We start from the raw sequence: 27,839 nt of genomic DNA on the forward strand, positions 1-27,839 counted from the left end.
CATGTCGCGGCAACTCTGAAAACCGGCTGTGGAGGGATCAATTCATCTTTAAACTTTAAACTCAGCTGTAAGTGTCCTTAATATCTTTCAACCTTTGGTTGTCAGTAACCAGCCGATCGTTTTCGCGATTAAAAAATGACTTTGTGCTGCAGCGCTCCCACCGCAAGCAGAACTCCGGTTCAAAAACCGCTGTTTTTGAACACTTTCTTTACTTAAGCATTTTTATGGGCTTACTTTGAAACAAAGTGCGATTGAATGATTATTGTTATGTGTTGCCTTGAATTCGGCTATGCTGTCTGTTAGACAGTTGTTTTCCTTTATTGTTGTTTTTGTATTGTTTGTAGCGAACGCTACTGGACTGTATAGATTAAGCTACGTAGCTAAGATGATTAATGATTTAACTGTTGTACATGGATTGATGATGATTTATGGTTTGCATTGTTACCTAGACATGCAGAAGAATATACTTGTTTACCGGTAAACTGAATCGAACTTGATGTGCTAATGGACATTTTTCTGACCTACAGGTCAGGTTTTTTTTTTCCCTCTTTGAATTGATCTTCTTCATATTGAAGTGGCGAGCCGGTAGGACCATTCTTTCTTTTCCCCCACTTAGCCGTCTTTGGATTACGGACATATTTCCCCCTTGTATGAAGCTGGACCCTAAGGAGGAATACCTTAAAAGTGAACTTTAAAAAGAAAAGGACCAAAAAAAAAGGACTCTTAGCAAAAGGACTCTTGCACAGAAAAATCACAGCACTGATTTATTATTTAATTGTGGACATTTACGTTGTGTGTTGTGTTAATTATTTTGTTCCATTTCCCCTTTCCCCTATTTAATATATATATATATATATATATATATATGTATGTATATATGTATATATATATACATATATATATATATATATATATATATATATATATATGTACATATATATATATGTGTATATATATATATATATATATATATATGTACATATATATATATGTATATATATATATATATATATATATATATGTATGTATATATGTATGTATATATATATATATATATATATATATATATATATATATATATATATATATATATATATATATATATATATATATATATATATATGTGTGTGTGTGTGTATATGTGTGTGTGTGTGTATATATGTGTGTGTGTGTGTGTGTGTATATATGTATGTGTGTATATATGTGTGTGTGTGTGTGTATATATGTGTGTGTGTGTGTGTGTGTGTGTGTGTGTGTGTATATATGTGTGTGTGTGTGTATATATATATATATGTATGTGAGAGCAGTCCCTTCTTTCAGAAGGTCTGCTAGATGATGTTAATGCAGCACTACGGGCAATACCTACAACCACGATTACCGACACTAACAAGCTGATCTACAATACGGCAGCAGTGATCAGTGAGATGCTTGGCTACAAGTTGAACAGCGACAAGGGGCAGTACCCTCCATGGAGAAGGAGGCTAGAGGGCAAGATCAAAGTAGCACGGAGAGAGGTTAGCCAACTAACGGAGTTGCAGAAAGGTGCGACAAATAAGGTGCCTAAGAAATACAGCAAGCTGTCCATACCTGAGGCCTTGGAAACTGCCAAGCAAAGACTCACAGCCTTGGCCAGCCGCTTGAGGAGGTACACCAGAGAGATAGAAGGCAGGAGAATAAACCAGCTGTTCTCCACAGAACCAGCAAAGGTGTACTCTCAGTGGCAAGGGAACAATAAGAGAACAGCACCACCAAGGCTGGAGACGGAGCAATACTGGAAGAGCATATGGGAGAAGGATGCAACCCATAACGGCAATGCTCAGTGGCTGGTGGATCTGAGGGCAGACCACAGCGACCTCCCTGAACAGGGTCCAGTAACCATCACAGTGGCAGATATCCAAGAAAGGGTCTCCAGTATGAAGAGTTGGACAGCACCAGGGCCCGACATGGTTCACGCCTACTGGCTGAAGAGCTGACTGCACTCCACGAGCGTCTGGCAGCACAAATGAACCAGCTGCTAGTTAACGAGAGACACCCGGAATGGCTAACTGAAGGCCGGACGGTCCTGATCCCCAAGGACCCCAAGAAGGGACCGGTCCCCTCCAACTACCGACCAATAACCTGCCTCAGTACTACATGGAAGCTCCTGTCAGGCATCATATCGGCTAAGATGAACAGGCACATGGGTCAATACATGAGCGGGACACAGAAAGGAATTGGCAAGAATACCAGAGGTGCAAAACACCAGCTACTGGTAGACAGAACAATCAGCCGAGACTGCAAGACCAGACTGACCAACCTGTGCACTGCCTGGATTGATTACAAGAAGGCCTATGACTCAATGCCCCACAGCTGGATACTGGAATGCCTAGAATTGTACAAGATCAATGGGACCCTAAGAGCCTTCATCAGGAACTCAATGGGGATGTGGCGTACAACACTAGAGGCCAACTCCAAGCCCATAGCACAAGTTACCATCAAGTGCGGGATCTACCAAGGAGATGCTCTGTCCCCACTGCTGTTCTGCATAGGCCTGAACCCCCTCAGTGAGATCATTAACAAGACTGGCTACGGATACCGACTACGGAACGGAGCAGTTGTCAGCCACCTCCTGTACATGGATGACATCAAGCTGTATGCCAAGAGTGAACGAGACATCGATTCACTGATCCACACTACCAGGCTATACAGCAATGACATTGGAATGTCGTTCGGACTGGAGAAGTGTAGTCGGATGGTAACAAAGAGAGGGAAGGTAGTCAGAACTGAGGGGATTGAACTACCAGAAGGCAACATTGCAGACATAGAGGACAGTTACAAGTACCTGGGGATCCCGCAGGCAAATGGGAACCATGAAGAGGCCGCTAGAAAGGCTGCAACCACCAAGTACCTGCAGAGGGTCAGGCAAGTCCTGAGGAGTCAGCTGAATGGTAAGAACAAGATCCGGGCCATCAACACATACGCCCTGCCCGTGATCAGGTACCCTGCTGGGGTAATAGGCTGGCCAAAGGAGGAGATAGAAGCCACTGACATAAAGACAAGAAAGCTCCTGACCATGCATGGAGGGTTTCACCCCAAGTCCAGCACCCTGAGGCTGTACGCTAAGCGGAAGGAAGGGGGCCGGGGACTGGTGAGTGTCAGCACCACAGTCCAGGATGAGACAAGGAACATCCAAGAATACATTGGGAAGATGGCCCCAACTGACCGAGTGCTCAGTGAATACCTCAGGCAGCAGAAACCCAAGAAAGAGGAGGGAGACGAGGAACCATCATGGAAGGACAGGCCCCTGCACGGTATGTACCACCGGCAGATAGAGGAGGTGGCTGATATCCAGAAATCCTACCAGTGGCTGGACAAAGCTGGACTGAAAGACAGCACAGAGGCACTAATCATGGCAGCACAAGAACAAGCTCTGAGCACAAGATCCATAGAGGCTGGGGTCTATCACACCAGGCAAGACCCCAGGTGCAGGCTGTGTAAAGATGCCCCAGAGACAATCCAGCACATAACAGCAGGGTGCAAGATGCTAGCAGGCAAGGCATACATGGAACGCCATAACCAAGTGGCCGGCGTAGTATACAGGAACATCTGTGCCGAGTATAACCTAGAAGTCCCGAGGTCAAAATGGGAGATGCCCCCAAGGGTGGTGGAGAATGACCGAGCTAAGATCCTGTGGGACTTCCAGATACAGACGGACAAAATGGTGGTGGCTAACCAACCGGACATAGTGGTGGTAGACAAACAGAAGAAGACGGCCGTAGTGATCGATGTAGCGGTTCCGAATGACAGCAATATCAGGAAGAAGGAACACGAGAAGCTGGAGAAATACCAAGGGCTCAGAGAAGAGCTCGAGAGGATGTGGAGGGTGAAGGTAACGGTGGTCCCCGTGGTAATCGGAGCACTAGGTGCGGTGACTCCCAAGCTAGGCGAGTGGCTCCAGCAGATCCCGGGAACAACATCGGAGATCTCTGTCCAGAAGAGCGCAGTCCTGGGAACAGCTAAGATACTGCGCAGGACCCTCAAGCTCCCAGGCCTCTGGTAGAGGACCCGAGCTTGAAGGATAAACCGCCCGCAGGGGCGTGCTGGGTGTGCTGTATGTGTGTATATATATATATATATATATATATATATATATATATACCCAGCACGCCCCTGCGGGCGGTTTATCCTTCAAGCTCGGGTCCTCTACCAGAGGCCTGGGAGCTTGAGGGTCCTGCGCAGTATCTTAGCTGTTCCCAGGACTGCGCTCTTCTGGACAGAGATCTCCGATGTTGTTCCCGGGATCTGCTGGAGCCACTCGCCTAGCTTGGGAGTCACCGCACCTAGTGCTCCGATTACCACGGGGACCACCGTTACCTTCACCCTCCACATCCTCTCGAGCTCTTCTCTGAGCCCTTGGTATTTCTCCAGCTTCTCGTGTTCCTTCTTCCTGATATTGCTGTCATTCGGAACCGCTACATCGATCACTACGGCCGTCTTCTTCTGTTTGTCTACCACCACTATGTCCGGTTGGTTAGCCACCACCATTTTGTCCGTCTGTATCTGGAAGTCCCACAGGATCTTAGCTCGGTCATTCTCCACCACCCTTGGGGGCATCTCCCATTTTGACCTCGGGACTTCTAGGTTATACTCGGCACAGATGTTCCTGTATACTACGCCGGCCACTTGGTTATGGCGTTCCATGTATGCCTTGCCTGCTAGCATCTTGCACCCTGCTGTTATGTGCTGGATTGTCTCTGGGGCATCTTTACACAGCCTGCACCTGGGGTCTTGCCTGGTGTGATAGACCCCAGCCTCTATGGATCTTGTGCTCAGAGCTTGTTCTTGTGCTGCCATGATTAGTGCCTCTGTGCTGTCTTTCAGTCCAGCTTTGTCCAGCCACTGGTAGGATTTCTGGATATCAGCCACCTCCTCTATCTGCCGGTGGTACATACCGTGCAGGGGCCTGTCCTTCCATGATGGTTCCTCGTCTCCCTCCTCTTTCTTGGGTTTCTGCTGCCTGAGGTATTCACTGAGCACTCGGTCAGTTGGGGCCATCTTCCCAATGTATTCTTGGATGTTCCTTGTCTCATCCTGGACTGTGGTGCTGACACTCACCAGTCCCCGGCCCCCTTCCTTCCGCTTAGCGTACAGCCTCAGGGTGCTGGACTTGGGGTGAAACCCTCCATGCATGGTAAGGAGCTTTCTTGTCTTTATGTCAGTGGCTTCTATCTCCTCCTTTGGCCAGCCTATTACCCCAGCAGGGCGTACGTGTTGATGGCCCGGATCTTGTTCTTACCATTCAGCTGACTCCTCAGGACTTGCCTGACCCTCTGCAGGTACTTGGTGGTTGCAGCTTTTCTTGCGGCCTCTTCATGGTTCCCATTCGCCTGCGGGATCCCCAAGTACTTGTAACTGTCCTCTATGTCTGCAATGTTGCCTTCTGGTAGTTCAATCCCCTCAGTTCTGACTACCTTCCCTCTCTTTGTTACCATCCGACTACACTTCTCCAGTCCGAACGACATTCCAATGTCATTGCTGTATAGCCTGGTAGTGTGGATCAGTGAATCGATGTCTCGTTCACTCTTGGCATACAGCTTGATGTCATCCATGTACAGGAGGTGGCTGACAACTGCTCCGTTCCGTAGTCGGTATCCGTAGCCAGTCTTGTTAATGATCTCACTGAGGGGGTTCAGGCCTATGCAGAACAGCAGTGGGGACAGAGCATCTCCTTGGTAGATCCCGCACTTGATGGTGACTTGTGCTATGGGCTTGGAGTTGGCCTCTAGTGTTGTACGCCACATCCCCATTGAGTTCCTGATGAAGGCTCTTAGGGTCCCATTGATCTTGTACAATTCTAGGCATTCCAGTATCCAGCTGTGGGGCATTGAGTCATAGGCCTTCTTGTAATCAATCCAGGCAGTGCACAGGTTGGTCAGTCTGGTCTTGCAGTCTCGGCTGATTGTTCTGTCTACCAGTAGCTGGTGTTTTGCGCCTCTGGTATTCTTGCCAATTCCTTTCTGTGTCCCGCTCATGTATTGACCCATGTGCCTGTTCATCTTAGCCGATATGATGCCTGACAGGAGCTTCCATGTAGTACTGAGGCAGGTTATTGGTCGGTAGTTGGAGGGGACCGGTCCCTTCTTTGGGTCCTTGGGGATCAGGACCGTCCGGCCTTCAGTTAGCCATTCCGGGTGTCTCTCGTTAACTAGCAGCTGGTTCATTTGTGCTGCCAGACGCTCGTGGAGTGCAGTCAGCTTCTTCAGCCAGTAGGCGTGAACCATGTCGGGCCCTGGTGCTGTCCAACTCTTCATACTGGAGACCCTTTCTTGGATATCTGCCACTGTGATGGTTACTGGACCCTGTTCAGGGAGGTCGCTGTGGTCTGCCCTCAGATCCACTAGCCACTGAGCATTGCCGTTATGGGTTGCATCCTTCTCCCATATGCTCTTCCAGTATTGCTCCGTCTCCAGCCTTGGTGGTGCTGTTCTCTTATTGTTCCCTTGCCACTGAGAGTACACCTTTGCTGGTTCTGTGGAGAACAGCTGGTTTATTCTCCTGCCTTCTATCTCTCTGGTGTACCTCCTCAAGCGGCTGGCCAAGGCTGTGAGTCTTTGCTTGGCAGTTTCCAAGGCCTCAGGTATGGACAGCTTGCTGTATTTCTTAGGCACCTTATTTGTCGCACCTTTCTGCAACTCCGTTAGTTGGCTAACCTCCCTCCGTGCTAGCTAGCTAGCTAGCTATCTATCTATCTATCTATCTATCTATCTATCTATCTATCTATTTTTTATTTTTGAGATTTAAGATTCGTTTATTTAATAACCATCTCCACAATAACCAACATTAAGTAGCATCATCACAATCATACCAGGATACAATGATAGAATCTGAGACAAAGGCTATATACACTACACCAGTGCTTCCCAAACTTTTTCCAGCCACGTACCCCTTGAGACATGTCACCCTCAGCCGCATACCCCCTACTACGAACGACTCTTAATTAGTGTCTATAAATACATTGCAATATCGCATGCATAAAGATAAATACTGCACAGTCGATTATTTCTCACCACCAAATGAATTTATCAATATTTTTTAGTAATGACAGAGTTTTAATAACAAACTTTACTACTTAATACTAGCAGTGTATCAAAGGATTTATTAGAATTCACTTTTTTGTCGAGAGCATAAAGGCCATGAACTTTCATTAAACAGAACTTTATTTAATGTGATGGATGTGCTTGAGCAGAGGCACACAGCTCTTCAATGTTTGGCTCAATTTGGGAAAGGCTGAGTCTTAAATCGTTTTCCACACAAAGTCTTGCTCTGTATTTTGTTTTCATGTTTGTTAAAGCAGAAAATCCCTTTTCGCATAAGTATGTGGTGGCGAAAGGCATCAGAGTCTTGACAGCGCGCTTAGCCAGCGCGGGCTGTTCAGTGCGCAGCCCTATCCAGAAATCCGCCAGGTTCTTTTGAGCGTGTTCAACTTTTAGAGATCCATCTGTGGCGATTTCAATTAGGCTCTCCTGGTCAGACGGTGATAACGAAGTAGGCACGGCGGTGAACGGGTGACGTATCCAATCATTTGAGCCGTCCGTCTCTGGGAAGTATCGGCGTAACTGCACCGCCAGCTCCTCAAGGTGCACGTTACATTCGCGCTTTACACTTTTAGATAGTGTGAGATCATTAGAGCACAGAAAATCATGCAGCACAGGAAAGACTTCAGTGTTGTTTGTATCCAAGCAGTTCTTCCAAAGGTTTAACTTCTTTATCATGGCCTCAACTTTATCTTGAACATTGAATATAGTTGCAGAAACGCCTTGTAATCCGAGATTGAGCTCGTTCAGACGAGAAAATATATCACACAGATAAGCCAGGCAGGTAAGGTACTCTTCATCATGCAAATGTTCAGACAGCTCAAAGGGATGGTTACTGAAGAAAACTTTAAGTTCATCCCTCAACTCAAAGAAACGGGTCAGCACTTTCCCTCTAGATAGCCAGCGAACCTCTGTGTGGAGTAATAATGTCTCATGCTCGCTGCCCATCTCATTGCACAACGCAGCAAATAAGCGGGAGTTCAGCGGCCTGGCTTTCACAAAGTTAACCATTTTTACACTCGTGTCCAAAGCATGTTTCAAACGGACAGGTATTCCCTTTGCAGCAAGAGCCTCTCGGTGGATGCTGCAGTGTACCCAAGAGGCATCTGGCACGACTGCTTGCACACGCGAAACTACACCTCCGTGTCTCCCAGTCATGGCCCGTGCGCCATCAGTACAGATGCCAACACATCTGTCCCACACGAGTCCATGTGTGTTCATGAATGTGTCCAGCTTTTGAAAAATATCTGCGGCAGTTGTCCTTTGTTCCAGCGGTTTACAGAACAGCATGTCCTCCTTGATGGTTCCTTCATGAATGTAGCGCACATATACGAGAAGATGCGCCAGGCCAGCCACATCCGTGGACTCATCTAGCTGTATTGCATAACATTCACTGTGGCGTATGCGCAGAAGTAGCTGCTGTAAAACATTTTCTGACATTGCATTGATGCGCCGTAAGACAGTATTGTTTGATGATGGAATGGACTGTATCGTCTTTTTTGCCTTTTCCCCCAACATTGTCCCTACCATATCTAAAGCAGCAGGGAGAATGAGGTCCTCCACAATAGTGTGGGGTTTGTTGTTTTTAGCCACTCTGTAACTGACCATGTAAGATGCTTGTAGTCTGTTTTTATTCATAAGATCTGGCACCTGAATGCAGGTTTTACTTGTTGAAAGTGATTTTAGCTGTCGCTCAAAATATTCCCTTGGTTTATTTTTCAAATGGGGATGATTTGTCTCTAAATGTCTGCGCAAAAGTGAAGGTTTCATTGAGTTCTGAGACAATACTTTTGCACAAATAACACACTGTGGCCGGGGAAATCCACCAATATTTATACACGTAAACCCCAGCGAAATATAATTGTCATCATATTTGCGCTTCTTTGATGAGGTTGTGTTACAGTCCGAGCTGTCATGCTTTCTCCCACTTTGACGCTCCGCATCAGACACTTCATCACTTTCCACATGGCTGGCTCCAGCTATGCTAGCCACTTGGCTAGTAACCACAGATACATCCCTGCTAGCACTGCTAGCATCCAAATCTGACTAACACATTGTTGTTGAACAATCACCTGTGCGGTCACTGGAAAATGCATCTTCAGATATGAGCTTATTGGTTGTTGTGGCCGGTGTCTCTGTGGTAGGGCCTTTTTTTCTTGTTAACCACTTGTCCATTTTCGCGCTGCACTGAATGCTTGGAGGCAACTTCAACTGTTAGGTGTCAGTCATTTGGGCAAATCACGCCCATGTATTTTGTCAGAGCTATTTTTTTGCTGAACACCAGAGGGTGGTATATAGTCATGTATTTGACAGGCAAAAAAAACTGCATTAGCGCAAATTTCGGCTTTTAAAACTTTTGATCCCCACTCCAACCCCAACCCACGCGTACCCCCTACAGCCACTTGCGTACCCCCGAGGGTACGCGTACGGTAGTTTGGGAACTACTGCACTACACGATTAAGAACCAAATGATGAACCAGATAACTAGTGAACAATTTTCTCTTAAGTAGCTAATGAAATTTCATGCTTCCAAGTCTTATATTAGTAAAATGATGTTTAAATGATTTAAAACTGCAGAAGTCAAAGCCATTCTCGGGGGAACTGGTATGTGGGAAACAAAGACACCGCAAGGCTCAAGTTTGACGTTTTTGCTTGTACAAATAATAAAAAAAGTTCAAGAGCACTTCAATAGACTAATGAATTTAACACTAAAAGACCATCTGGGCTCCATAAAGAACTATTTCTTCTGCGCGTCAGTCAGTAAATTCATCCATTGACATAAACTAGTCCTTAAATAACTTAGCGTTACAATGGGGTCACATAAATTAACAGATTATTAACTCACTAAATCAAAATCTTCTACAAAGGAAACAAAAAAAGCAGCCTTTTTCTTTTTAACTAAAGTCAAAGATTTAACCAACAGGTTTAGGTCGTTTTTCCAGTGAGCCAGTGTTGGTTTAATCTTAAAAAAGCGACATTTATGTATAAAATACTTACACAAGATTAATAACACATTAACACCATAATTAGCTTTCTTTTCTTTCAAAAACACTCCAAACATTATCATATTTAAGGTAAATGGGGTAATTTGAATCCCACTGGAATAAAGCCAGGTATGAAAATCCAACCAAAATATTTGTATAAAATTGCACAAAAAGAATAGATGGTCCTCGGATCGGGTAGTGACAATGGGAAGAGAGAAAGATGGCAGCTTGGTCAGCACTAGTTTTTTCTTTTTCTTTTTTTTTTTTTTTTAAACTTTATCACATTATAGACATACAGTCAAGTAAAACAGGGATCAAATAAAAGATGACATTGTGGTAGTACAATGAGGAACAGAAAGAGTGACAAGGACAGTGAGACAAAAGTGAGTACAAAAAATAAAATAAATCAAGGGGAACATAAATAAACAAAAGTTTGCAAGAGCCAAAATCAAGTTAGCAGTTTCAATCGGTTACAGATGTTAACAGTCTTGAGAACCTTAGTGTTTTTTGATGAGGAGATTGTCCTTATATATTGTGCAAGTTCCATTTTTAATACAAGAAGTTCAGGCTTTCTGCCGAGGACTTTGCTTTTGTGTATATGAAATTTTGCCAAAAATAAAACCAAATTTATAAAAAAGAAAGCATCATTGTCCTTGTCTTTAAAATTATAATAGCCAAAGATAACATCCTTATAGTATAGTTGGAGATTAGGAAGAACAAAGTCAGTAATAAACTTGTGGAAATCCTTCCAGAATTTACACGTAAATTTACACGACCAAAACAGATGAGAAACTGTTTCAGGTTGCTCTTGACAGAAGGTACAATTTACATTTATTTCAGCCATAAATTTGGACAAATATTGTTTGGTAGGGTAAAACTTATGAATCAACTTAAAGGAAATCTCTTTAATTTTTTTGGTTAAGAAAAACCTTTGTGGTAAAGTCCAACCTTTTTTCCATTCAATATCTGTTACAAAATTGGCCCAATAAAATATGGCTGATGGAACAGAGACCATTGCATCCTGAAAGAGAGATCTTATTTTGGTATTTATAGACTTATGAGAGGAAAAGCAAACATTGCCAGGAGAAGAATGTAACACATCCGGGGGAGTGACCTGTAGTGGAGCACTGTGGGAGCATCTGTGTAACATGGACAGACCAGATGGGATGGCATCGAGCACTATTGAGAATTCTTTAGGCGTTATCGGTACATTGTATCTCCTGAGGAACTCAGAGTAATTATAAAAGAGTCCATCTTCTCTAAATAACTGACTAACCAAGATTATTCCATTATTAAACCAGTTATTTTAAAAAAGAGTTTTATTTTTATAAATAATATTGCAGTTATTCCAAATAAAACAGTTTTGTGGAGAGAAATTGTGTTTGTAAGTCAGCGCCCATGCCAAAAGAATTTGTTGATGAAAGTGAGAAAGTTTCAGTGGTATTTTTGGAATACTGTAATTGCAGAGCAGTAGGAAGTTAAGGCCGCCTAAATTAGAGAACACATGATGTGAGATAAAGTTCCAGATAGAAGTGGGATTTCTTAAATACTTTTTAATCCAGTTTATTTTAAAGGTGTTGTTAAGAGCACCGAAATCAATAAAATTTATGCCTCCTTTATCATATGAATTTAAAGCTACTGATTTACGTAAGTAGTGAGTTTTATTTTTCCATAAAAAATTGTATAATAATTTGTTAATCGACTACAGGTTGTATTATCAACATGTAATGACTGGGCAGCATAGGTTAGACGGGAGATACCTTCAGCCTTCGATAGCAGAACTCTACCCTTCAATGACAGGTCTCGCTGTAGCCAATGATTAAAGATTTTTTGGGATTTATCTATAATAGGAATGAAGTTTGTGGAGCATCTGGATTGCTCATTTTTTATTATTTGAATTCCAAGGTATCTTACAGAGTTTCTTACAGGTATTCCATGAATTGAAGTTGCTAAACAACTTTTAACTGGTAAAAGTTCACATTTATGCAGGTTGAGTGAAAGTCCGGAGGCTTTAGAGAATGGCTGTATATTGTTAATGGCCACTGAAACTTGCGAGGCGTCTCTGAGGAAGAGAGCTGTATCGTCTGCCAGCTGACTTATGAGTATTTCTCTGTTAGCAATGACCAGGCCTTTTAAAGAACTGAGTTTAATGTGCGAATTAAGGAGTTGCACAGAAAGAAGGAATAAATATATGGATAGGGGGCAACCCTGCCTCACTCCACGCTTTCGAGAAAATCTTGGGGAAATACCAGTGGCAAGCTTTATGGAGCTGTTACTATTGGAATACAGTGTCCGAACGGCATTACAGAAGGACTGACCAAACCCAAATTTATTTAAAGCAGTAAAAATAAACTCATGCTCTAAGGAGTCGAACGCCTTGTAGAAATCTAAAAAAAAGAACAAGACTATCACCCTGTACAAGTTCTGGGTAATCTATTATGTCTAGAATTAATCTTATGTTGTTTGAGATATGACGATTCCGCATGAAACCAGACTGACTCTCATCAATAACTTTATCTAATACAGGTTTCATTCTATTAGCCAGAATTTGTGCCAATATCTTATAATCATTATTCAGTAAAGAGATTGGTCGCCAATTGTCTAAGAGCAAAGGATCCTTTCCTGGTTTTGGAATGAGGGTGATCAAACCTTGACATAAAGTGGGAGGGAGTGCACCTCTATCCATACTTTCCTTAAAAACTTCTAAAAGAAACGGGGCTAAACTGTCAGCGAACTGTTTGTAAAGCTCGGCAGTTAGGCCGTCAGGTCCAGAGGATCTGTTAATCTTCAGATGTTTTATAGCATCTGCAACCTCAATCAAAGAAATCGATCTGTCGCAAAGCTGACTATCCTCCTCATTGAGCTGAGTGATTTTGTCTAAAGAATTTAAAAAAGTCAGACAAGCTTCAGGGCAATAACTAGAAGAATAAAGTTTGCAATAAAAGTTTGAACAATATTTTGCTATGGTATCCTTATCATTATAAATTGTCCCATTAATATTTAGTTGTAGGATGGAGTTGGTGTTAGATTGATGCTTTTCAAGTCTGAAAAAATAGGCTGAATTCTGCTCTCCTTCTTCGAGCCATTTCCTGCGAGACCGAATAAATGCTCCGTCAGCTTTGCGTTTGTAAATCTCATCTAACCTGTGCTGCAGGTCAACCAGTTCTAGCTTATCAGATTCACTGAGGGTGTCTATTGGTTTGGAAGTAAGGCATGTGATCTCTTGTATCACTTGCGTCTCATCAGATCTTCTTTTTTCTGCTAAATCACTGCTATATTTTCTAAAGAATTTTCCAATTTCATATTTCAAAAGTTCCCAGTTACTACAAAATGTATTATCTGTGAGAGCTTTACTCCAATAAAGTTTAATGAATCTCTGAACTTCACAAATCACTTCTTTATGCTCAAGAATGGTACTATTTAACTTCCAGTAAGAGGTTTTAGTGATTAGGGAGGATGACAACGGGATTGATAAGCTAACCATTTTGTGGTCTGAGAGTGGTGTAGGATAAATATCCGTTTTAACTTTTTCTAAATCTTTTGAGATAAGCCAAAAATCGATACGCGAGTGTCTGGTTTGAGTCTTATTGCACCATGTATAAGCTATCTGAGACGAATGAGAATCCCTCCAAGAATCGACTAAGTTGAATCTTTGTGCAAACAGTCTTATGAATGAGTTAGAGTCTGAACTTCTAGAAGGCCATCTGTCTAAATAGCTGTTAAACACTGTATTAAAGTCTCCACCAAAAATAATAAAAGAATTGGGATATTTAGATAACCAGCGCAGTAGGCGCTCCTCCAACCTATCAAAATATAGTTTATTCTCCCTATACATACACATTGACTAAAACATAGAGTGTGCAGCCTCAACTATTAGAAACATGTAATGCCCATCTTTATCTATGTCAGAATTCAAGATTTTACCATTAAATCTTCCTTTAAGTATGCAGACACCAGCAGCATGCTCTGTACCATGGGACATCCACAGATCATCTCCCCATTGCGATCTCCAAAATGTTTTTTCTTGTTCTGTTGAGTGAGACTCTTGTATAAAACAGAAATCTGAATTGAACTGCTTGCAAAACAAAAAAATAGCCTTACGCTTAACATTGTTTCTTAAACCTCTTGCATTTAAAGAAATAACAGACAAAGACATAATGATAGTAACAAAAATTAAAAGTGACAAATAAGAAAAAGCTTAGACCAAGTAAATGAAGAACAGTTGAATTGGGAACCTGGTCACTTAAGAGAGTCCTATATAAGATGAGAACTGCAACCCCTGAGTAAGGAAATTGTGAACTTGAATAATAATAGGAATACAATAGCCTAAAACAATAAAACCAATGTGGTAAAAAATAAATAAATAAAATAAATAAATGCTTCACATATGAGCATTGAAAGGGAGCTTAATATAAATTTTCTTGCTCCATTTAAATAACTAATTATTCAAAAAAAGAATTAAACAAACAAACAAACAAACAAAATAAAATAAAAAGAAGCTTATCCAGCTTGCTCATAACATTTTCAGCAAAAATATTGCAGCCAAACTGAAGACCAATAAACTTATAACAAATAAACTGCATCAGTTTAACTCTGATCGTTTTATGAGTCCAACAACAAAAACAAACAAACAAAAAAAGAACGGCAGTGAAACCAAGTTAATCTTAAGATACTTCAGTTTTCACCTCAAAATACCTTGGATCAAGTTATAGGGGTGGAAAAATCCCTTTTCCCTCCACGAATGCACGACCTCCTACAAAGAACGCCAGCTTGTTTTCTTTGCGCGCAGCTTCCACAGACGGCCAGAGTCTGTTTCTTCGGGCACGGTCGTCAGGAGACAGATCCTCAGCCAGCTTTAGGTTGTTACCTTTCAGGTAGGTGGACTTCTTAGCAGCGCGCCAGACAGCATCGCGGTAGATCCTGGATGTAAACTGAATGATGATTCCCCTGGGTTGGTCGTTGTTGGACTTCTTGGGACCGATGCGGTGGACGGTGTCAACGACGTCGGGTAATTTATCTTGCATCTCCGGTAGGACTGATCTACAGACTTTGAGTACCTCCTGCCGCACATCCTGCTTGTCCCTCTCGGTCAGACCGTAGAGCTTCAGATTCCAACGGCGTGAATAGCTCTCCAGGTGAGAGATGCGCTTTTCCTGTGCTTCAGCGATTGCTTTATATTTTTCGAGCTGTGCCTCAACACTGACAACTCTGCTCTTCATATCATTTAACTCAGCACAGACAGCATCAAATGACTCCTTAACAGCTGTGATATGTTCAGTGTTCTCTTGGACAGCTTTTTTCATCTCGGAGATGGCTATGGAGTTGTCACTCACCATTTTTTCAAGAGTGTCCGACCTCGAGTTAATCAACATGGTAAGTGATGAGAGCTGGGAGAGAACCGTAGATGTCTCCGTATCCGCAATTTTTCTTAGCTTACCAGCGGGAGAGGCGCATGGAGTGATAGGGAGAGGGGGAAACTCTTCTTCCATCCGTGAATACTGAAGCGGTTCGGAAACTGCCTCCAAATAGTCGTGCATGGAGTCGATGAGAGTATTTTTAGTGTCGGCGGGCATCTCAGTAGCGAGAGAAGACTGAGCAGCTTGGCTAACATTAGCAAGCTTGCTAACGGAGCCGCTGTTAGCATGCAACTTCTTAGAATCGGTCTTTCTCTTCTCGGGTTTGCTCATTTTGGTTCACAAATAGATACCAAAATGAGAAGTAAAGGATGACTATTGCGTAGGCGTAAATAAAATCTCTGTTCACTGTGTGTAATATATATTTTAAAAAAGGCCAGGTTCGCAGAGCTCAGCGATACGTGACTGCTCAGAGCGCCATCTTGGGGGTCTCCGCTTGGTCAGCACTAGTGGCCTCTATAATGTATGCAAATACATGCGGGCCGGAAACCCCGCCCCTACCCAGCGCACCCCCGGACGCCAAAACAGTGCCAGCAGATTGAAACTGAAAAATGGTTGAAACCGGAAAATGGATTGAAACAAAAAAAAAAAAAAAAATTGTAAGCGAAAACAAAAAAATTACAGTTTCAATTAATTGTTTTTCACTATCAATTTTTTTTTTCGGTTTCAATACAAGATTTTTCAGTACATTTATTTCAGTTACAATATTTTTTTTCGGTTTCGTTTCAAGGTGGCATCGTTCTGATTCCATAGGGTATCCAATAGTGCATTTTGCTTAGAAAAGGTTATAACTGAGACACGTGACCCGGAAGTATCTGTCGGGCAGCCATAATGAGAGCTGTTCCAATGCGCCAAATGCTACGGAATGGCGTTTCAGTGCTTCCCTTGTTGTTTCCTTTAGCGTAGGATAAACTGGAGCGTCCTTTATGAAAAGAGAGGAGACAGAGCTCAGTCACTGTAAAAGAACATCTGACAAATTGTGATTAAAAAAAACTGCAATAATGAACAGGGTGGAGCACATCATGTAAATGTTCATTGTAACTGCATTTTCTATTTCATACATAACCTGCATTTGAGTTTTTAACAGCAGTTTATTAAACTTACAGCCAAACTCTGAACATCACACTCCCATAATAAAACTATTTCTTGTTGACTTGTTGCATTGGATTAAGGGCAAAAACACCACTGTGTGTTGTAAGGAAAGCTTCTAAGAGTTCACAGCAGACACCAGAGGGATTAACTGCTGCCCAAACTGTGGACTTACAAATTGGTTTTGACTTTTTCATTGATCATATTTGACGCTTGTTCTCTTCAATCTTCAAAGATGAGAACAAAATCAGCTTCAGCTCAGAGTAGTAGCTCATTTTCGAGACAAATTGTTTTTAATTCAATTAAATGTTATTTGTACAGCACCAAATCACAACAACAGTCGCCTCAAGGTGCCTTAACCCTTGTATGGTGTTCGGGTCTGTGAGACCCGTTTTCAGTTTTTCTCAAAAGAAAAATTTAACAATTAATTATTTTTTCAACCTGAAATTCATTGGCTTTGGCTTATTTTCTGTGAAGAACATAAATCCGAACTAATTTTCAATGACCTCATACTGTACCTCCCCCCACGCATTTACATTACATACAAGGTGTTCGGGTCCACTGGACCCAGGTCTAATAAAAGTGTTGAAAGTGCAGGTCCTGTGTTCCCACACTCTGTCCTCCTCCTTTCTGGTGCTGCTGATGGTGTTTTCTTCCCCTCCTGCTCACGCACAAAGTTGCCACATTGTTGAAAATTCAACTACCAACACCGTCTGCTCTTACATTCCCGCACATTTTACCCTCTTTCTTGAGGGATCCAAATTTTATTTTCTCATACCCTGTCCCTCCTGCAAATTAGAATCAGAATTCAGAATCAGAAAGGGGTTTATTGCCAAATGTTGAGCAGGTTTACAACATTAGGAAATTGCTGCGGTGCTTCAGTGCAAACATAGTGTCATAAATAGCACTTAAATAGACATGAAAAAATAAAAGAATAAGAATTAAAAGTGCTACGTTGAAAGATATATACATGAGTGCAGGTGGTGATCAGTGCCAAACATGGAATGATGCAGTGACACAGCGTAGGGTCATGTGTTAGTGGTGGGAACAGTCATATGGTTATTGTTCATGTGTCCAACAGCAGAGGGGAAGAAACTGTTCTTATGGCGAGACGTTCTGGTGCGAATGGACCGGAGCCTCCTGCCTGAGGGGAGCAGGTCAAACAGACTGTGTCCAGGGTGAGAAGGGTCAGCTGAGATCCGAGCTGCACGCCGCAGTGTCCTGGAGGTGTACAGGTCCTGCAAAGATGGGAGTCTGCAGCCAATCACCTTCTCAGCAGAGCGCACAACACGCTGCAGTCTCTGTTTGTCCCTGATAGTGGCTCCAGCGTACCACACGGTGATGGAGGAGGTGAGGATGGACTCGATGATTGCGGTGTAGAACTGCATCATCGTCCGTGTTGGCAGGTTGAATTTCTTCAGCTGCCTCAGGAAGTACATCCTCTGCTGGGCTTTCTTGATGACGGAGGTGATGGTGGGCTCCCACTTCAGGTCCTGGGTGATGGTGGTACCCAGGAAGCGGAATGAGTCCACAGAGGTGATGGGGGTGTCAGTCAGGATGATGGGGGGGAGTGGAGCTGTGTGCTTCCTGAAGTCCACAATAATCTCCACTGTCTTCTGGGCATTCAGCACCAGGTTGTTGTGGCTGCACCAGGACACCAGACGTTCAACCTCCCTCCTGTAGGCAGACTCATCCCCGTCCGAGATGAGCCCAATAACGGTGGTGTCATCTGCAAACTTGATTAGCTTGACAGACTGGTGGGTGGAGGTGCAGCAGTTAGTATACAGGGAGAAGAGCAGAGGAGAAAGAACACAGCCCTGAGGGGAGCCGGTGCTGATGGTCCGGGAGTCCGAGACATTCTTTCCCAGCCTCACATGCTGCTTCCTGTCCGTCAGGAAGTCAGTGATCCACCGGCAGATGGGATCAGGCACATTCATCTGGGAAAGCTTGCCTCGGAGATGGTCTGGAAGGATGGTGTCGAAGGCAGAGCTGAAGTCCACAAACAGGATCCCGGCGTAGGTTCCTGGGGAGTCCAGATGCTGCAGGACGAAGTGTAGGGCCATGTTGATGGCGTCGTCCACAGACCTGCTGGCTCCACATGCAAATTAGGGGCATAATACTATAAATAAGACTTTGCCAGTGTGGTTCTTTATCACAACTGATCAAGATGGCAAAAGATTATCTGCTGCGAGGGCCATCCAATTGATTTTGGAAGAGAGAGGGGCTTCGGATGATGATGTTGACAAAGAGGTTTCAGAATATTTCACATATCTGAAAATTCAGAGTCTGACAGTGACTTTGAAGAAGAGGATGAGGTTGAGCACCATTTAGTAACAAAACGAAGACGAGTACCCCATCTGCAGCCAGCTCCAGGACCAGAACAAGCCCACCAGACAGCAAGTGAAGAAATATGGATGTCAATAACTGGTGAAATTGAATGGTCTTCTTGCCCAAGAAATGAGCCACCCTGCAGAGCTGTTACTGTGATAAGCCAGGGCCAACACGGCTGACAGTTACTCATGTGCAGGACATCAAGTCTTCATTTGAGCTTTTCATCCCAGATTCCATCCAGAAAATTATTCTGGATTGCAGTAATCTAGAAGGACGGTGTGTTTTTGGAGAGAGGTGGAAGGAGATGGACCAAATTCATCTAAGAACCCCAAAGGCCTACTTTGGGGTTCTTATCCTTGCAGGAGTTTTCAGGTCCAAAGGGGAATCCACAGAATCCCTGTGGGATGCAGAAACCGGCAAGAACCTTTCCGTGCATCAGTGTCTCTGGAAAACTTCCACAAAATTTCCAGGATTATCCGTTTTGATAGCCGAGACGACAGACCAGCTCGACGGCAGAGAGACAAGGTAGCTGCCATCAGGACAGTGTGGGATAAGTGTGTGCACCACCTTCCCCTGTTTTACATCCCTGGGCCTAATGTCACCATTGATGAGCAGCTGATCTCATTTAGTTGTGAAACATATTGCTTCACGTGTAAATGTGTTGTGTCTTTCCACGCACTCTACTTAATTATAACTGATTTATTTTTTTATAACATTTTATAAAAAAAAAAAAAAAAACGAGAAGCACATTAATTCATAAATGTGATCTAACAAAGGTAAAGGGAAAAAATTAACCATGTTTGCTGTTCATATGGTTTGTAATTGGGATGAAGTAAACATCTGTTGAGTAATTTAACATAAAATTGTTTGATAGTGTTAATTTGGAAAGCCAAAACTCTAGCGGGTCCACCAGACCCATGAACACTGGCTGAGTAACAAAAATATGAACACCACACAAGGGTTAATATTGTAAGGTAGACCCTACAATAGTACATACAGAGAAAAAAACCCAACAATCATATGACTCCCTATGAGCAAGCACTTTAATTCAAATTCAAATTCAAATTTTATTTGTCACACACACACAACCATACACAGTATGACATGGGGGTGAAATGCTTGTAGCTGTACAATGCCCGACCATTAAATGACAGAAGAAAAGTTTTACAATATTTACAATTTACTACAAAAGTTTACAAATTAACTTAGGAATTTACAGTAAAGAATGTGCAAATAGCAGAAGAGATTATAAAGACAAGGATTATAAATTATAGGAATTATAGGATTATAGGAAATGTGTGGTGGTGCGTGTGGTGACGTGTGTGAGAGTCCAGTCCTACACCTGGTTCAGGGCCCGAATAGCCTGGGGGAAGAAGCTCCTCCTCATTCTCTCTGTTTTGGCCTTAAGGGAGCGGAAGCGCTTCCCAGACCTCAACAGTGACCTCAACAGACCTCAACACTTTAGCAACAGTGGGAAGGAAAAACTCCCTTTTAACAGGAAGAAACCTCAGCAGAACCAGGCTCAGTGAGGGGCGGGGCCATCTGCTGTGATTGGTTGGAGAGAGAGAAGGAAGACAGGATAAAGACATGCTGTGGAAGAGAGACAGAGATTAATAAGTGTGATTCAGCAGAGAGGTCTGTTAACAGATAGTGAGTGAAAAAGGTGACTGAAGAATAAATACTCAGTACATCATGGGAATCCCCCAGCACCCTACACCTATAGCCACATAACCTATAGCAGACCTGGTCCAGCCCTAACTATATGCTTTAGCAAAAAGGAAAGTTTGAAGACTGATCTTGAAAGTAGAGATAGTGTCTGTCTCCTGAATCCAAACTGGAAGCTGGTTCCACAGAAGAGGGGCCTGAAAACTGAAGGCTCTCCCTCCCATTCTACTTTTAAATACTCTAGGAACAACAAGTAGGCCTGCAGAGCGAGAGCGAAGTGCTCTAATAGGCTGATATGGTACTACAAGGTCATTAAGATAAGATGGGGCCTGATTATTTAAGACATGAACTAGTTTTTAATTTAATTGTTTGTTTGTTTGTTTTTTTTTTGGGGGGGGGGGGGGGTCCATTTTGATGATTATTGTTTGCACTGGAACCAGTTCAGAAGGCAGTTTCAGCCTTACAGCTGTCAAATGGGGTTTAAAAAAAATTGTTATCTTCATTATGACTTTTTAAGAAAGCAGAAACTTTACCTCTTCATTCTTAGCTTACAGTGTGTTCTTTTGTGATAATGCATTTGCTGAATATTTATTTACTTTCCAGGACAAATGAGAAGCAACACAGAAGGGAGCAGTTGCTCAGGTACCTGCAGGAGTTTCCTGTGAAACACATGTCGTGTCCATCATATTTGTGTGTGTGTGTGTGTGTGCACGTGTGTGTGTGTGTGTGTGTGTGTGTGTTGAATAAAAACTCGTATTACTTGTACTTCTGGTGCTCTTAAAGATGCCCCTGAGAGGGGACTACAAAAGAAGTTGCTTATACAGTTTCAGCAGACTGGTTTGATAGCAGAACTTTTGTGTTTTATAGAGCCATGTGGGTTATTATTGATCCCCCCCCCCCCCCCCCCGATTAGTTTTGATCAGAGGCTTCACTTCACAGAGTGAAGAGCTTTCACTTATGCCAGCTCAGATTAAAAAAAAAAGTGATATTTTCCTGAAAACAAAGGTTTTCCAGAGTCTTTCATTGAACATGGGGAGTTTTTATTTGTATTTTTTGAGGTGAACTATGAAATACAGGTTAGTGTAGCAAAGATGAAAAGTTTTGAATACCTTTTGAAAAAAAAAAAAAGGGCCACGCAGTCAAGTGTCCGTCAATATTAGAGATTCAGCTGAATAAGGAAATTTAAGTTGTTTCAGACAAGTTTGCTTGTGTTGTGTTGCTGCAGCTTAAACTATTTAAGACAATCAGTTTCCTTAATTAAGCAGGACACAACTAAGTTTAGGGTTGTCACAACTGAAATGTTGTGATGAATCTTAATGGAAGCAAATAAAGAGAATAAAACTGTCACGACCGCGCTGGCAGACGTGTGGAATTGGAGAAAGGACCCAAAATGCGGCAGCTCTGGTGCAGATGAGTATTTATTTAACAAAAGAAAATACAAACAGCAATGGCGTGGGTGAAGGTGAAACAGGAAAACCTAAACTGGGTAAAACTAACAAAACAAACCAGAAAAGATGCAGGGAGGTCCGGGGAAATACATACGGAGAGACGCAGGGAGACCGAGGGAAAACAACACAGACGAACCAGCAATTACTAAGACAGAAAATACAACTTAACCCCCTGCTGGCCCTGGGACCATTTTTGTACATTGTAGTTTTTCAGTTACAAGCCATTTGCACTGTGTTGAATAGAATATAGCCAAATTCTCTAAAAAAAAGTTTGGCATAATTTCATTTCAAAATTCAAGTCTGACTTCCTTAAATTAGCTTCAGTGGCTAAGCTAACAATACACATCCTCTTAGAGCCCTAGGGGCCGTTTACGGCCCCATTGACTTCCATTATAAACGCTATTTTTCACTGCAGAATTATTACCGTTAATGTCTTGGTGATTACTTATGTTTCCGTTTCGTTTTGCAGGACGGGCCTTAGAGTTGTAATTTTTTTATTTGTCCACCGGGTGGCGCCCTTGCTCCACATTTGACCCCGGGCTGGAAAACAGCGGGCTGCTTGAACAGACCTGCGGGAAATGAAGCCTCATTTCCGGCGTGCAGCAGCGGCTTCGCCCGCTGATCGGGCGGGACCATTTTCGGCCCCTAGGACCGTGAGAGGGTGCATTTTTTTTTTTAGTCAACAGGAAATGACGTATTTGTTGTCACGTGGTATCGGATGTGTGTGCTGGAAAAAGGGGTCCCCGGTGATCGTGCCCCGGTGATCGTCGCGACTTACCCCGGGACGATGCACTTATTTCGGCCTAGAGGAGGAGCATTTGCCGCCTGGAGACCATTTTCTGGTCCTGAAAAAAAAAAAAAAAAGGCGATCGAAATGAATGTTGGTGCCAATCTTTAGTCCATCTAAAGGCCTAATTATAATAACAATTGAATATTACCTCAAATGTTTTTTTTGGAAAATATTCAAGTTTTATGTTTTTTGGGGCAAAAAAAGCAGTACGCTCATGTGACGAAACCGGGATATAAAGGGTTAAAATCCGCGAAATGTAATTAAAACTTGACATGAATATTTCAAGGAGAAGTAGGTCTAAAAGATTGGCTAATTTAAAGTGGAATAAAATATTAATATATAAATTTTTTATAGCACTTTTTTGGGCGTGGTCGATTAGGACCGATAGTGTGTGCATTTTATGAAATGCGCTCCTGCAAAAAAAATAAAAGGCGATCGAAATGACTGTTGGTGCCAATCTTTGGTCCATCTAAAGGCCTAATTATAATAACAAACAAATATTACCTCAAATGTTTTTTTTGGAAAATATTTAGTTTTTTTGTTTTTTGGGGCTAAAAAAACAGGGCGCTCATGTAATAAAACTGGGATTTAAAGGGTTAAAACAACGAAAATATAATTAAAACTTCATATGAATATTTCAGGGAGAAGTAGTTTTAAAAGACTGACCAATTTAAAGTGAAAAAAAATATGAATATATAAAGTTTTTATAGCACTTTTTGGGGCGTGTACATTTTTGTACACTAGGGCCTTAAAAGGATGCATTTTTAAGGGCCAGCCAGGTTAAATACACTCAGAGAACACAGGGAGATTACACACACAGGTGGGAAACACAGCTGGGAGTGATTAACATGACGAGACTAGGGAGGCAAACTGAAAACACTCACATAAGACGCAGACCTTCACAATAAAACAGGAACTTACACATGAAAGGACACAAACTAAGAAACGCGGACTAGATACAGGAACACACGGGGGGAACAGGGTAAACACTAATCAGAGGAAGAGCAGAACCAAAATCGTGAAGAGAAAAACACAAAACGCTGGGTCAAAAGGACCCAGGATCATGACAAAAACTGTGTAAAGATGCATTCAAGTTCATTTGGCTCAATTCATATTAATAAAATAACGTACGCAAGTTCAATACTCTTTACTTCGGGGGGTTTTGGTTTGTTTGTTTTTAAATTATGAGTACTTCAGTCACTGTCACTCAGTTAACAATAATAAATCCACTTAAACTGTTTGATTTTATTAACTCAAATAATTCAAGGCAATCTGAGCTAACACGCCAGGTTTTACATTGCGGAATACTGAAAACTGTGAAGTATATCGTTAATGTTGGAACTGATAGCTTAATGCAGACCTTCCCAAAGTGTGGGGCCCGCCCCCAAAGGGGAACGCAGAGCCATTGCAGGGGGGCGCGGTATGAAAAGGGGGGGAAGAAAAAACAAAACGCTTGGACCCTGCTGGCACAGGCGCCCACAGACACGCAAAGCAGGAGATGAAGCGTGTCTGAATATGTTTCCAAACCAACTTCATTCTAAGCTAAAGACTAGAAAATATGGTGAAGCAAATCTTCCCTTTGGCTTCACCTGCACAGGAGCTGAGGTAGGTCTCCCTGCAGGGTTGGTTTTCCCTGCATCGATAGCAGCGCTGGGCTGTTTCAATCACAGACTAACAGGATCCCACAGCTGTTTATGTTTTTGAACCCATTTTGCACAGAGAGGCATTTTTTGAAAAATGTATTGATAGCAATGTTGAACATTATTACACATGAAAAAACAAAACAAAAAAACGACATGTAAAATAATCACACCATGATGCCTCTGCCTTTCTAAATAGAGGGACAGTAACTGTATGTAAAACCTGACGATAGTCAGATTAACAGTATTTTGTCTCTATCTGCTTTTCTGCAAATCATCTCATGTAAAAAAAATAACGTGCTCACAGCATGATGTGAAAAAGGCACATACCTTTTAACTTTGTGTGACCAACTCTATAAAATATAAAAATAAATGACTAAATAAAAACGCTCGAGTAAATCGATGAACTAATTGTTCAACTTCGAATTATTTCTCTTTTGGAAGTTTCATATTGTGCATAATGTAATACAAATATTTGAAAATATGGAAACAAAAATAAAAACCCATGATAACGTGCGTATTTCTACACAACTAAAACCAAAACTTTACCGTCAGAAAACTGCTGCCTTGATAGCAGAATGTTTTAGAAGAAATCATCTCTACAAATGATTTTATAATCTTCCTGATTGGATTTTATTTAGGATTAATTGGCATAAAAAAATATGTGCTCGGTGTCCTCCCTGTCAGTTTGTCCATGTGTTCCTGTCTCGGGCTGTGGTCCGGGGAGCCTGACGCTGATTTTGGCAGAGCGCTCGTCTTACCGCGGGGGTGGCGAGGCTGGAGGTGTGGTAGGGCCTGCTCTGCTCCGCCACTAGCCTTGTAACGCGCTGTCACGCTCGTGCATGGCTCTGTCTGTACAGTTCAGCACGCATTCTCATTTTCTAATTTGCTTATTGTCTGTTTCTGACTGTAACTGGCCTGAAGAGTAATTCTGTGCTACTTACACCGTGTACGCAAATGACGATGATATCGTGCTGATAAACACATTTGCTCGTTTGGTGACAAATGATGTCGTTTTACAGATAAAGTGTAAACAGAGCCTACTCTGATTTGTAATTGGACTGTTCTTCGCTGTTTGCACGCGCGCTCACGCACGCAGAAAGAGAGAGAGAGATAAGGGGAGGGGTGAAGTGAGTAATTGATGGCCTTCCGCAATAACATGTTAGTTAGTCGGTCCAGCTCTTGGTGCATCGCTGTTCACCGAGTGAGTGCCAGTCTTATATATATTCATATTGTACGTCACTCCGAAAAAGTGCTTCAGAGAGACGGTGGGAGTCTGGGAGTCAGAAGTGTTTAGGCAGTGGGCGATATGAGGTTACACCTGTGATCCTTGCCGTGGCTCGTTTTCCTTCATTCTTGTCCAAACTTTGACATTTTCAGTCAGCTGCTGAGCCGTCATGACCTCTAAGGGAGACTCTAAACGTCCAGCTGTTCTTGAGGGCAGTAGTCGCAGTCCGCTGGATCAGCTTCAACCACCGGTCAACACCAACAAACCGCTGACGCCTTTCAGCATAGATGACATTCTCAACAAACCGTCTGTGAAAAGGAGCTACTTTCTCAGCGGAGAGAAGTTGCCCTCGGCTTGTCACGGCGTGTCCAGCCGGGTGCTGCTCAGTCAAACCTCCCCGCTCTGCGCGCTGGAGGAGCTGGCCAGCAAAACCTTTGAAGGCCTGGAGGTCAGCGTCCTGCAGGCTGCTGAAGGTAAAAGGCTGTTTTCTTCCTCTCTTATTGTAGGTAAGGAGAACATCCTCACTGTTACAACCGCAACAGCAGCAGCTTATTTTTCTGAAATATGAAAAATATCCGTAGATGTTTGGAGAAAAAGCTTTCAGCGTTATTTCTTGTACCTAATTGTAAGTACTACTGTTTTCTAAACAAAGAATGATCCTGTGCTATTTTTTCCTATTCGAAAACCGCTGTATGTTTTTTAATGTGCTCATTGAAATTTGACAAAGCACGCTAACTAAATGAATGAATCTGAATGAATGAATTTCGGAATCATTTCAGTGATGTCGTACTGGAGTTTTTGGTGACTTATAATTGGTTTCTTTTGTGTAACACTGTTTTTAGTGACTTATAAACGTGTGTTTTATTCCAGTTTTACATTCTGTATGATCTTATTTCTACAGGCAGAGACGGGCTAACCCTATTCGGTCAGAGAAACACCCCTAAAAAGCGGCGGAAATCCCGCACGGCCTTTACCAACCACCAAATATATGAGCTGGAGAAACGTTTTCTGTACCAGAAGTACTTGAGCCCAGCGGACCGGGACCAGATGGCTCAGCAGCTTGGTCTGACCAACGCACAGGTCATCACATGGTTCCAGAACCGCCGGGCTAAGCTTAAGCGGGACTTGGAGGAGATGAAAGCGGACGTGGAGTCCGCCAAGGCCGCCGGCGCTGTGGCCTTTGAAAAGCTCTCCAAGCTGGCTGAGCTGGAGAAGTCCGCGGCGGCGGCAGGAGGTATGGGTGAGGGGACGATTTCTGGGCCGGGCCAAACCGAGCAACACCAGATCTCTTCCAGATTCCACACCACCGACACCCTAGACCCGCTGCATTTATTACCTCCATCACCTGCATCGACCGGTGACTATCGACTGACCACCAAGTGTTGCTTGGATGATGAAGATGAGATTGACGTTGGTGACTAAATAACACAGAGACAGTCGCGTGTTGCCCAATAACGCGATAGTAACAGACAGCCTTTAGAGGATTTACATAGCGGTGCGATTCAAAAATAGACGCCTCCGCTGTGATTTGCCAAAAGCCTTGCTGAACAGGCCCAGGCTCTGAAAACGCGTGGACTCTTCAGATTCAAACACTGATACTTAAATCTAACACTGCTGTCGATTGGCCGCTGTGGTTACAATCAGAAAGATTTCACTGCACATTTAATGCAGCCTACTTTGTGCTATAAAGCGGTTGAAATGCTTCTGTGAATCAGTTTGTAAGCTTGAGAAGACTGTTTTTAACCTTTTGATATATCAGCCCTCAAACGATAACTGCACAGAACAAGTGCGGTTGCTTGTATTAAACATGGCTTAAATAGGGTTTGATGTTTTGTAACACTTCACGTGCCTTTAGAAATACAAAACGAACCATAATAGCAGACATCTCTACAAATTGTACAAATGTACAAATGTTAATAAAAATGCATTTTTTAAATATGCAGATTATCTCGCGTTGCTCAACATGATTTCCGGGGTGAACCAAGCGTTATTGAAGTGTAACATTTCTGTTTAAACGAAGTTACTCGAGATAAAGGCTTCTCGTTGAGGAGGACTGTGGGGGAGAAAATGCCAAACTCATCTAAACACCAACTCACCTTCTGACCTGCTGTGCTTGAACATAATATGGGAAAAAGAACGCCTACCCGTAGTTTTCCCCGGGGGCGGCTCTACACCGT

At 42.8% G+C, this 27,839-nt stretch overlaps 1 protein-coding gene across 2 annotated transcripts; it reads left to right on the forward strand.

The window, feature by feature from the left end:
* Positions 1-10: 10 nt before the first annotated feature.
* lbx1a (ladybird homeobox 1a) lies at positions 11-27,540 on the forward strand. Of its 2 annotated transcripts, XM_085295860.1 has the most exons (3): positions 11-67; positions 25,815-26,135; positions 26,564-27,540. In XM_085295860.1, the coding sequence occupies exons 2-3, from the start codon at positions 25,832-25,834 to the stop codon at positions 27,082-27,084; spliced, it is 825 nt and encodes a 274-aa protein (XP_085151986.1). In that variant the 5' UTR covers positions 11-67; positions 25,815-25,831; the 3' UTR covers positions 27,085-27,540. The 2 variants fall into 2 exon arrangements, with proteins under 2 accessions (XP_085151986.1, XP_085151987.1); XM_085295861.1 differs by lacking the exon at positions 11-67 and having other exon boundaries at positions 25,716-26,135.
* Positions 27,541-27,839: the final 299 nt, after the last annotated feature.

Source organism: Mchenga conophoros, linkage group LG13 (genome assembly GCF_057382185.1).
Source record: "Mchenga conophoros isolate Kocher_MC1m ecotype Shallow Benthic linkage group LG13, M_conophoros_male_GT1.1, whole genome shotgun sequence".
NCBI classification, from domain to species: Eukaryota; Metazoa; Chordata; class Actinopteri; order Cichliformes; family Cichlidae; genus Mchenga; species Mchenga conophoros.